Genomic DNA, 12,508 nt, shown 5'->3' with positions numbered 1-12,508 from the left:
ATCATAAATAGACAGACGCCGGACGACCTACAAACTATTACAGGCAAATGGCATATCAAACTTGATTCTCCTAGGAATGTTTTCTTTAACTCACTCACCCTTTCTCAGAATATTTTACTTTCAGCTAAATTACAAGCTCACACTTTAAAACTATCTTTTTCTTATATATCACAAAATCGCAAAGTGGGGCACTGTCCTAGATGCTCTGAATTTGGGGCCAAATCTATTCACTTATTTGCTTCATGTATAAAGCTTTCACCTACTTTGAACCGAATACAAGGGCTTTTAAGAGAAGTCACTTCTCAGCCGATAACCTTGAATCCCACCACCATTATGCTTGGAACACAATCAGAAACACCACATCTGAAAAGTGAGGGCTTAACTTTTATAGCTATGGCGGTATGGCGGATTTGTGTTGCTACAACTTGGCTAGACCCAGAGACCCCTTCATTTTCTCAATAGCTTGCTAGATTTGTGGCAACATATCATCTGGAAATATCTGTATATACAAAAAAGGGACGCAGGGGCCGGAAGAAAGGCCTTGAGGTCTGGGAAAATCTTACTAATTAGCTGACCCTGTCTGATTAGCTTTTGTATTCTAGTCTTTCTATTATTGGGTGTCTGTCTGATCGATTAGTTTTTTTCTTTTCCCAATCTAGTGGTTCTATATTTGAGTTTCTTTCCCCTCTTCGGTTCCTCCAGCTCCTTTTCTCTTCCTTGATTTCTTTTTTTTTCTCCTTCTCTCTTTTTCTTTCTTCTCGTTGTTCCTTCTTTAGTGCACATTTGTGCCCTTGTTTCCAATTACACGATGTATTCTTGTTACGGGGGTGGTGGGGGGGCTCAACGTCTTTTGATGTGAATTTGAATTTGTATTTGTACGCATTTTTGCAATTTGAAAAAAAAAAATACAATAAACAAGCATTGAAAATGCAATAGGTCTCGCAATAGAAGAGTTTAACTTTTTTCGTTTTGCAAATGGATGAGTGGCGTTGCGTGGATGAGTGGCGTTGCGTGGATGAGTGGCGTTGCGTGGATGAGTGGCGTTGCGTGGATGAGTGGCGTTGCGTGTGTGAGTGGCGTTGCGTGTGTGAGTGGCGTTGCGTGTGTGAGTGGCGTTGCGTGTGTGAGTGGCGTTGCGTGTGTGAGTGGTGTTGCGTGTGTGAGTGCCGTTGCGTGTGTGAGTGGCGTTGCGTCGATGAGTGGCGTTGCGTGTGTGAGTGGCGTTGCGTGTGTGAGTGGCGTTGCGTGTGTGAGTGGCGTTGCGTGTGTGAGTGGCGTTGCGTGTGTGAGTGGCGTTGCGTGTGTGAGTGGCGTTGCGTGTGTGAGTGGCGTTGCGTGTGTGAGTGGCGTTGCGTGTGTGAGTGGCGTTGCGTGTGTGAGTGGCGTTGCGTGTGTGAGTGGCGTTGCATGTGTGAGTGGCGTTGCGTCGATGAGTGGCGTTGCGTGGATGAGTGGCGTTGCGTGGATGAGTGGCGTTGCGTGGATGAGTGGCGTTGCGTGTGTGAGTGGCGTTGCGTGTGTGAGTGGCGTTGCGTGGATGAGTGGCGTTGCGTGTGTGAGTGGCGTTGCGTGTGTGAGTGGCGTTGCGTGTGTGAGTGGCCTTGCGTGTGTGAGTGGCGTTGCGTGTGTGAGTGGCGTTGCGTGTGTGAGTGGCGTTGCGTGGATGAGTGGGGTTGCGTGGATGAGTGGGGATGAGTTGCGTGTGTGAGTGGCGTTGCGTGTGTGAGTGGCGTTGCGTGTGTGAGTGGCGTTGCGTGTGTGAGTGGCATTGGGTGTGTGACTGTGCTGCCTGTGGCGAGTGCAAACTACAATCAATTGGCACAGAATAAAATAATATTTTTAAAACATGATTTTATTATGCCAAATCACCTATCCACAGCAATGTGGCCGTGCAACAAAATCTGCAATGCAGAAACTGTGATGGATGAATCACAGCTGCAGACTGGGGTTTGAACAGAGCGCCAAGACGGCAAGGAATTGGTGATCCCGCTGTATAAATATATAACAACATAATATAACACTACAGCAAACACTACACGAAACCATGGAAGGTGTCTGTCAAATCCAGGCATTTCTAGCACAAAAGTGAAGTGTATAAAAAGAGTGTGAAGATTTCCTTTGTACCCCTAACAACTCGCTGCTGATTTGTGAAATATCTTTTGGGGGAGAAAAAAAAACTGACGTTAAGTCGTCATTGACCTAAATCAGCAATGTCATGAATTAGACGAAGTGGCTTGATTGAAGAGATTACATTAAAATGCTTAACTTCCCTCAAATTGTCATCTTGTTATTTGTTTTCCAAGACAAGTCTTTCTATGAATGATGTGATGAATGATGTGACGCAACTGTGAATTGAACTGGCACTAGGGAGTTATTGCCTGATGACAGGACCCTTTGTTAGGTGTTGTGTATACTTCCCAGCAAGCGGGAGGGCCGCCCCGACCCGTTCGTAAAAGCGCTTTATAATGTAAACATATTTACTGCTCCTGAGGCGCCAGCGCATTTGACAAACAGAAGTTCTGGGCGTCTTTAATGTGAATTTGGACCCGGTCCACCGGGGCGGGGAGGCGGGGGGAGGGATGTTAGTAGCAGCTGAACTTTCAAAAATGCAAAACGTGTCTTTCTGCGTATGGCATGCGCCTGGAAACGGGCGTCGCGGCGTGTATTTAGGCGCAGGGGTCGTGTCAGTGTCCTGAGAGGGGCTGAAATGAACTGGGCTATCTATGTCCACATTGGGAGACCACGGAGCCGGATGGTCCCTAATCCCGCCTTCAGCGCCTAGAGGCTGGCCTAAAATAACAACAAGCGCTATACAACCACCAAAATAATGATTTAAAAAAAAAAAAAAAAAGCTAACCTCTGGAAGTCTGTGCCATGGCAGGCGAGGGTCCCTGTGAATTATTTTCATGCTGCAAAACAGGCCTACTATTCTGGTGACAGGATGACGCAATGTCCCCCGGACAGGCACGGGTTGCACAAGTGCGCGTGCAGCGGAAGTTGTGTTGTTTCTCTGGTTGTGCAGGGATCCTCTGCCCGCGAGGTTACCAGGAAGGACGTATTTATTCATTCACATTTTTGGAAAGGAAGTGCTGCGCCCCAGGGGGTGTGAGTGGAGGTCACAAACGCCACGGGTTGTTCGACCACAGGCTACAAAAGTTTTTTTTCTTTCTCTAAATAGCGTTTGCTTCCAAAGTGTATTTTTGCTTTATTGAACTGTAAAAGCCAAACTATTTGAATTTAAAAAAGAACTGTAAATACCACGTTAATATTACCTGCCTGTGTGCCTCACATCTATCTCAGAAGGATGGATGAAAGGCGGAGCAGGCCCTACTGATGGTACACATCTGTGACCAGCAAGTTTAACGCAAGTCTTAATAAATGTTGCATCAATCAATCCTATTAAACTTGGAAGCTCTTTGCTTTATGATGACGTCACCGCGAGGCTTTTCAGACTTGCTTATGGCTGATTCCCACATTTTAAGTTTTACTGAAAAGCAGAATGTGTTTACGAGTCCGGACCACAAGATGGTTAAATAATGGACAACAAATGAAGCCACAACAGTTAAATCAGCAAAACTACTAGAACATGTAAATGAAGGGTTTCCAACTTTAAATGCATTACTTTGCTTTTACAGTATGAATAAAATATGTTTTCACGTTTTTTGAATATTTTCACATGCAACGAACGAGTGTGAAAGCGGGATGTAATTAGGGGGGAGGAGAAGTCTGGGCAGGCAGGATGACTCAGGGGAGGGGGCTGAGCGGGGCAGAGCGGCATGTGGGTGTGAAGAAGCCGGGCCTTTGAAGTGAAGCTAAGCTTCACTTCAAAGGTGTCGGAGGAATGCGGGCGGCTGTGCACGCGCTTTTAAGCTCAATGCACATGCGCATTGAGCTTAAAAGTCACGGGCACTGCAAGGAATCGCCACGATTCCTTGCAGTGTGGATAAAGAGTGGATAACTCGCAATACTCTCGCCTTGCTCGATGCGCATGCGCATCGACAGGCGAGACCTAAAAACGAACAAACAAGGAGATGAGAGAAGAACCTTCAACTCTGGCAATATTTGCTATCAATTTGGATCTAATTTTCACATAGTTTTTTCCAAACAGTGTCCTGCAGTGACTAAAGAATGCAATACGTGCTGGGTCACAGGTCATTTTGCTAGGTTGTGTCAAATGAATGCTAAGTAAGGTAGTGTGATTCTGATGAAGCAAAGAAAATGACCAGACATAATCATTTTTAAACATTTATATAGAATATTAATGTTGAAAACAATGTGTCAGTGTTTTGTTAAACATAAACTAAAAGTTGTCACCACAAGAAATGTAGAGTAGGAATGTACATGCAAATAATACTGCTAAGAAATACGAGCATATTAATATGACCACCAGTGTCTCCACCTAGAGCAGTGATGCAGTAAGTTGTCCTGGAGTTTCATACTCCGAGACTTTGAGTATTTAATTCCTGAATTACTTTTGTTCCCAGTTCTCAGGTGTTTGGGGATTCCGACCCGTGTAGTCACCAATTTCCATTCTGCGCATGACAAAAATCAGAATCTATGCCTTGACCAGTGTTTTGACGTTTCCGGACATATCTTGGATGAGGATGGTGACAGCATATGGTATGGCCTATTACATTTTGCTTAGTGTTTTATTTGTTGCTTTCTGGTCTGAATATATCTACTGATGAAGTTATTCACTTGCATAGATTTAGCTTCTCAGTTTTCATCCTCTAACAGCAAAACGGCGGATACTGCATTTAATTCACTGAATAAAGACACTGAGTTTTATCTACAAAGATTTATTTGGTCCTAAACAACTAAATGTTCCTTTTATACGCCTGACACAAATTCACAAAGGGATTTTTGGCGGATGTAAATGCAATGATTGCTGTGAAATCCACAATAGTAAAACTTACTGAAGGGGTGGGAAGTGGGTGTTCTAAGGCAGGTTTGAGAAATTCCCACAAACATACTTTTGAGGACTTTAACAAACTCCTTTGTCACCCTTTTCTACCCATGGAATCATCTGGAGATTTACTCCAGCCAAGGGCTGGAGCAGCTCCCCTTCAAGGATGAGAGGAGAAGTGGATTACTCCGGATGTGCTGGGGATTGATGGGAAGGTATTTCTCCATGTGTAAAAATATTTATCTGATAGAGACTACTAGCGGAAAATTCCTTCACGTATAATTATCCCCAGGCGTGCGACTGGATCCGGAATATTTTTGTCCAGCATCTCTTCACGCAGGGTGGACAGCATCATGCGGCTCCGCCCAGGCTCATCAGCTAGGTCACATAAGTCCCACACCGGCACGCCTACATCATTTTTTTCCTTTTCCGCGTGCAACGCGGTTCCGGTTCTTGCTCAGAGCCTGTTTAGGCCCCTTTTTCCTTCGATCTTTTGTGTGATTGTGGGAACAGTGCGCAGATGCCTTCGGACTTCAAAACATGTTCGTCTTGTGGGCGCTAGATGTCGGCGACGGACCCCCACCTCATTTGCATGTGGTGTTTGAGGGAGGATCATGGCTCCACGGACTGCGAGGCGTGTCAGCGGTTGAAGCCGAAGTTGCGGTGGGAACGCCGCATGAAATTCCTCTGGGCTCGCATGTCCAGATCATCTTCGTCCCCTCGCTCAGCTTCTGCGGAGGGTTCTCGGAGCGTCCGTCATCGTCGCCGTCGTCCTCATCCATCTCCTGTGCCGCAAGAGCGTCGCTCCCCTGTGGGTAAGTGTCGCAGTTTGTCCCAGAGGGCTTGTTTCCAGCCTGTTGGGGGCAGGGGCTCTCCGCAGGTGAGGTGGCCCCGCTTATCGTCCCCCTATCCCCGAGGCTCAAATGGAGCCTTGTGGTGTCACAGGAGGTTGTCGGGTCTCGGGTCGCATCCCTGAGCCACACTCGGCCCTTTCGACGGGTTCTGTGTAGGGTTGAGCTGACACCGCTTTGGGGCCGGCAACTGCTGGCCCAGACGGCGCTACAGGGGTCAACGGACCCCTCTCGTCCTGTCATGGGTCGAAGCTGGAGGGGAACCCCTCGTCCCTCCCCGGGCCCTTCTTGTCCCTCCACGCAGGCGGCTGCCTCGTTGCAGGTCAAGTCGTCCTTGGGAGCGCCACAAGGGTCGGCGAGCCCCTCTTGTCCCCTTATGGGGCGTGGCTGGCAGGGGGGATCCTTATCGGTCCCCGGGTCCCTCTTGTCCCTCCGTGCAGGCGGCTGCTTCATCGGAGGTCGAGTCGGCCTTGGCGAAGCCGTGGGGGTCAGCAGACCTCTCTCGCCCCCCATGGGTCCAGGCTGGATGGGAACCCCTCATCCCTCCCCGGGCCCTTCTTGTCCCTCCACGCAGGCGGCTGCCTCGTCGGAGGTGAAGTCGGCCTTGGCAGCGCCACAAGAGTCGGCGAGCCCCTCTTGTCCTCTTATGGGGCGTGGCTGGCAGGGGGATCCTTATCGGTCTCCGGGTCCCTCTCGTTCCTCCACGCAGGCGGCTGCCTCGTGGAGGTCGAGTCGGAGCCGTTCCAGCGCCGCCCCTTGACCACCTCGGCTCCAGTCCAGCCCCAGTCCCCGGGCCGTGTATTGGGACGGAGGCCTGTCCTTCTCCTGTGGTAGTGGATGACGATGACGCCCTGCTCCAGGTTGCAGACTCTACCCCACCGGACAGGCGTCAGGTGGTGGATTCATCCTCGGACATCCCCTCTTCCCCAGAGGTTGGGTGCCTGCTGGTGTCCTCCCCCACTCTTCGGCGCCTCTTTCTTCTTTTCGGGCCTTGCCCACTCTGGTTGGCTTCGGAGACGGCCCCCTAAGCTTACAGCCGTCGCCCACGGAGAAGCTGCTTTATCAACCGCAGGGCTCTACGGAGGCGGGTGCGGCCTTCGCTCGCGCTGTTTCCACAGCTGTGGGAATTTTGCGCATGGGAGAACCGGCTGCCCATTTCCCAACGGACCATCTTTTGGAGGTTCTTCACCAGGACTCTGGTGCGAGGGAGCTGCTGCTCCCCTTTGAAGGTTTGCTCCATTCTTCGCTGATGGGACTTGGGGGCTTCCCGCCATGGGAGATCCTGTGCCCTCTTGTTCCACGTCCCAGCAGACTCGGCCATCCGGAAGTTCTTGGCGTGGCTCTGTCCTCTTCCTTCTTCTCCTCCTCAGTGACCTGTGTGTTGGTTGATTCTTGTGAGCTGTTCTTTGGTTGTGTGATCTGTGTGCTTCATATGTGGGGTACTGGTAGCTGTTATACAGCTTGCTATGTGCTGGGAAGTGGTGGTCGCCTTTGGGCCTCTGCCCTCCGTGGTGCTACTGTACTTGCATGTGCAATTTCCTTGTGCTGAATGGGATTGCCTGTGTGGCACCCCGAGGTGAACTTCTCTGGGGTTGCTGTGCTGTTTGTCAGGTCTGGCCTGCTGTCTGCGGCCGGGCGTCGTGTTTCTGGTCTGCTCCCTTTGGGTCATGTGTGCATACCCCTCTTTGCGGTGTGTCCGAGCCTTCTTCACCCTCATGTTCGTTGGCCTGGGGGTTGGGAAGGTTCTTGTGTTCCGCCTCTTTTTGGGACGCACCTACCGAGCCTCCTTGTCTCCTAGGAGCCTCTGGGTTGCTCTTCTTCCTCTTCCTTGCCTTGGCCTTGGATGGCGGTTCTGTAGCCCTGTAAGGACATGGGATGCTTCGGCTCCCCTTGCCTTGTCTTGTCTCCTCTGTTGAGTGGAATGGGCTTCCCCCACCCCTGTGGGATTGGTGGCGTTCTGCTATGGGGTTCCCCTTGCCTGTGGGGACGAGGCCCCTCGCCTTGTCCCTTGGCATGGTCCCCTCTGGGGCCCTCTGTTATGTCCATGCCAGTGGGGCCCTTTCGCAGACCCTCCTTCCCCGTGGGTATGGCTAGGGTATCTATTCTATGTTAAGGAATCTGCGGCTAGTAGTCTCTATCAGATGTATGAGTTACTTACCTTTGGTAACGATGTATCTGGTAGAGACAATTCTAGCCGCAGATTCCTTCACGGCCCGCCCTTCCTCCCCGTTCTGCGAGGGCCTTTGGTTTGGTCTTCTGCACTCGCCTCCCGGAGGGTGGCTGTATCTTCTGTGAGTGAATTCTTTCGCTCTTTTGACAGAAGGATTTGTTTTGTTCTTCTTCCTTCCTCCTCTTGACTCTTTGGAGAATGGGGTTATATGTTCTCCTGTGCCCCTCTGCTCTGGTCTAGATTAGGGGCTTGCCTTCATTTTCTTTCCTCCCCTCCCTTCTCCCTTGGTTACTGATGGTCCCGGTCCCTCTGCTGCCTTCTGGGTGAGGGTCATCTCACCGTGCCCTTGCCCTTGTTCCCTTTGGGGTTGGGGGTTGTCGCACTCTGTGCTGGGGTTCCCCTGTAGATTTGTTGTTCCTGTTTGTTTTGGGACCAGTTTTCCCTTCGTTGGTCCTGTTTGCGGTTGTGGTCCTGCTGTGTGTGGTCGTGCCAATTTTGCATGTGTTCCTTGTCTCCAGAGGGGGCTGTCTTCATCCTGGCAGGGTGGCTGTTCAGGGCTGTACTCTGTTCTTTTTATTTCCCTGCCTTTGGCTGCTGCAGTGTTGACACTGCTTCTTATGGTGTTGTTCGTCACCATTCTTTTTCTGCTCCCTTGCACACTGTTCCCATAACCCAAACGTTTTGTCTGATGGCTCCGCGTTCTGGCACGGAAAAGTTAATCGAAGACAACTGACTTAGGCGCATCGGGGTGGGACTTATGTGACCTCGCTGACGTCACCTATGTTCGCGACGCCTGGGCGGAGCCCCGTGATGCCGTCCTCTCGGCAAGCAGAGATGCTGGGCAAAGAATTCCCGGATCCAGTCTCACGCCTGGGGATAATTCTACATTAAGGAATCTGCGGCTAGAATCGTCTCTACCAGATACATCGTTACTGAAGGTAAGTAACTTGTACTACTGGAGAGAGTAAAATGTGCATTTGCACATGAAGCGTCTTTTCGGGATAAGGGATTAGGAAAGCCCCATAACATTCTCAGAAGTACTCCTTGAGACCTGGTCCTGGCATCGTTTTTCAGGCATACTACTGTCAATGTTTGTAAATTCAAAAATAAAAAATAAAAGTACTTTCAGGTGGACATCTAAATCACCACCAGTACTTTTACATTTTTGTTTGTGAATAGGGCCCTAATGCATCTTGCCAAAACATAGACAGAAAAGAATACTATTATGTGTCTGCCTTCTCTATAGGTAGAGAACATTTCTGTTACAACAGTAGTGGAGGAGATGCAAAGCTGCACAAAAAGGAGATTGCCACTGAAAAGGATGTGAAAGTGGCAATTCAAGTAAAGTTTTTAAGAGAGATATGAGCTTGCTAATATGTTTGGATCATATTGCAATTATGCATTGGCCAGTTTAGTGCAGCTGCGCTAAGAATACTCTTCTTGTTGTCAATTCATGTCAACCTTAAATTCACTCCCATTTGCCATGCTGTGCACATAGACATATCTGTTGGGTAGGATCTTCGCCCATCTTTGGGGAAGAAATGCATACTACACTTCACACTAGAAAAAAAAAACATGTGCAATCTTCTCTTCAAGTCCTCCCACAGATTAAGAGCCACTATACCAGTGCATTGGCAGCTTCAGCATCCCCAGGGTACGGTTTACGTTTATTTGACCACTATCTGCACTAATTGTCTAGAATACTCTAGAATTCTATTGGCATATTTTAATTAATGTAACATTGTTTAAATAATTCCATATTTAATTAGTATTCAGTTAACCACACCTTACTTGGCATAAATCCTAGTTCTTAATTCATTTAAAGAAAAGTGGATGTAATTTAATAACTCTCCTAACCCTAACATTATTTCTAATCCTTAATTAAAATTTCAATAAATAGTTATCCTTGACTTAATCAAATAATAACCCTATGTCTAACCCTTAATTAGTTTACACTAATTTAAGTTAAATTATGTCCCATGGTGTAACCCTGTCATACTCAAACTCCAATTGAATTCCATTACATTGAATTAAATGACAGATAAATAATTCACATGTGCATAACCTTACCACTAGCCTACCCCTTAATTTATTTTTATGAATTTAAATTCAATATAAATGTTGCCATTGACCGTACCAATTCTTACCCTAAATTAAATTTAATATCATTAAAATAATTATCCTTAGCATAGCTCCAATACTAGCTACAACTCTAATGCTTAAATATTTAACTTTTAATAAAAATAAAAGTACACACAAAGTTGTACTTATCGAAACTCTAACACCGTTTCTAACCATAAATTACTTTAAATTACGTGTGTTCACTGATCAATTACTTTTAACATACACCATATGCTATCTATAGCTATAACTAATTTAAATTGATTTCCCCACCCCTTAATTCAAGTAAGTGTATTAATTTTAAGTATGTAATCCTTATTCTATTTATGTTAATGAATACTATTAAATAAACTCTTAACCTAAATGAAATTATTTAGCCTAAATTAAATGTTATTGTCCCTATCTAGAACAATGTAATGGACATCTCTTTTGTTGTTAATTAATGCATTGATACCAATGTAGAGACCCATTGATGGAATACCATTGAGTTATTTAGGGTATACCATAAGCCACGGGTCTTGCATGTTTTCCATGGTAGGGCTGAAATGTTGGCACCAGATTCCCATTAAAATCAAAATCCTCTCATGATCCTATTGTTTCGGCTGAGCTGTCTTTCTTGAGCTGTGTGCATCTTCTTTGGTGATAAGACTTAAGGTTGTTATATTAGAGCATGTAGCCAAAATGCGATCAGAAGTCCTATATATGAATAATTTGATATGACTAAATCTGATAGCATGGTTCCCATCCACACTACTTCTGGTCTCCTTCTGCAGGAATTTCCATGTCTGGGATGAATCCTGGTTTGCCCGACATGATCTAGATTCTAAATCCACATACAGTGGTTGGCAAGTTCTAGACTCAACTCCTCAGGAGAGAAGTTCAGGTAAGACATGGATCATCCACAAAGGTGTATTATTGTGAGTTAGGGTAAATTGTGTGACAGGTGTTGTAAGTTATTATGAATGCATTAATCTGGGAAGTAGAAAACAGAGTATTAACTAAGCTTCAGTTAGTAAGCCTTTATCACTAATTATCGTAAAGTTAATTAAAGCCAAAACAATATCCCTACACATAAAATTTATTATACTGTCATGTTTAAACTTGTAAATATCCCCGTTTAAAAATGTAAAAGGTTAATGGTAACAGCTGATACACCACCATTTTTGGACAGTACGTTCGAATTTGGTTAATTGTTTCTGTTTACAATATTATGATTATTAAAAGACAGAGGAGGTCCAAAGGAAGACATTGTAACTAATTTTCATTGTAACATAGATTTCTTATTACAAATTAAACATTTCATCAAATGGGAGATTAGTTGCGGGCCGTTTACGTCCAGGCTTTTTAATAAAGCAGATCTACAGGTGCGGATGCCTCTTTCATGAAACTGTCTCCTCAACAGATGACGGCGGTGAGAACCTAAGGCTGGGCATATACATATTAGATGTGCGAAGTCCTGTATTGGTGACCCACATAGGTCGCATGCTTTCGACACCTGTTACTTCCAGCTGGACGGTCTGCATTGGAGGGCAGCTTCCCCATCCATAGCTCTAAAAACTTGTTTTTTTGGTAGGGGGAAAGGCAAGACCCAGATATGCTGCTGGCTTGGACTTAGTGTAGGAATGTAATACCATCCATGCATGGTCTCGCCGGCTTAACATTGCTTTGTCTTGCAGCGAGTGCATTTTTGCTGCCTTTTTTGTGATTTGCTAGAATTATGCCAGGGGTAATTTCCGCTGCCAGAGGTCAGCCGTCCTTGTTATTTGTAGTGAAACTTCTAAATACTTTGCATAGGCAGACTGATGGCCACTTTGCAAAGCGTCCCAAAGTCCCTTATTGATCTCTAGACCACGATTAAGCCAAATTTTATACCAGGTTTTGATTGCCTCATACCTTCCCATAGAATCTGGGCTGGCGAGGAGTCACACATGGCAGAGAGAATACCCTTTTGTACACTCATGTTTGAATGTTGTCCAGGATTGCTGCATTCTTTCCATGGTGAACAACACTTCCATTTGCAATGGTTGGGAGCAATTTAGCTTTGATGACTGCCAGTAATGGGGTAAACAGTGGGCCTTTTGATAAGCTACAAAATGCAAATGTTAGAGCGTTACCCTTTTTTTGTATGGCCTCTTTCTGTATTGAAAAAGAGAACCTTCGATCCAGATGTATCCTGTGATATTTGTAGCTGTTCGCCACTTCTAACCTCGCGTTGTTGATTGTGAACGTTGTTTGGCTATGGAAACTATGAGTTATTATCATGACCTTTGTTTTTGTTGTGTTTATTTCCATCAAGTTTGTTTTACTGAAGTCAGCTAGCTCGTGAATTGCTCTTTGTAAGCCAATTCTCAAATGGCTTAGGGGGACGACGTCGTCCGCGTAGGACAGGTGTGTTAGTGTTCTCAGGCATGGTGGATTAACCCCATCTAGCCTTGGTGTTAAGTCAGCCATAAATAGGTT

The 12,508-nt window shown here is 46.4% G+C and overlaps 1 protein-coding gene across 2 annotated transcripts in view; it reads left to right on the top strand.

Moving 5' to 3' along the window:
• Positions 1–12,508, top strand: part of LOC144768425 (protein-glutamine gamma-glutamyltransferase 6-like) — a 398,170-nt gene that overhangs the window by 317,045 nt on the left and 68,617 nt on the right. For both annotated transcript variants that reach the window (XM_078652071.1, XM_078652072.1), the window contains exons 7-8: positions 4,485–4,620; positions 10,822–10,931. In XM_078652071.1, the coding sequence (XP_078508197.1) occupies positions 4,485–4,620; positions 10,822–10,931 (246 nt within the window). The remainder of the gene's footprint in view (positions 1–4,484; positions 4,621–10,821; positions 10,932–12,508) is intronic.

The sequence above is a fragment of the Lissotriton helveticus genome, chromosome 7 (assembly GCF_964261635.1).
Source record: "Lissotriton helveticus chromosome 7, aLisHel1.1, whole genome shotgun sequence".
NCBI lineage: Eukaryota > Metazoa > Chordata > Amphibia > Caudata > Salamandridae > Lissotriton > Lissotriton helveticus.
The sequence above is the reverse complement of the archived record's forward strand: the minus strand, read 5'-3'. Positions and strand labels throughout refer to the sequence as shown.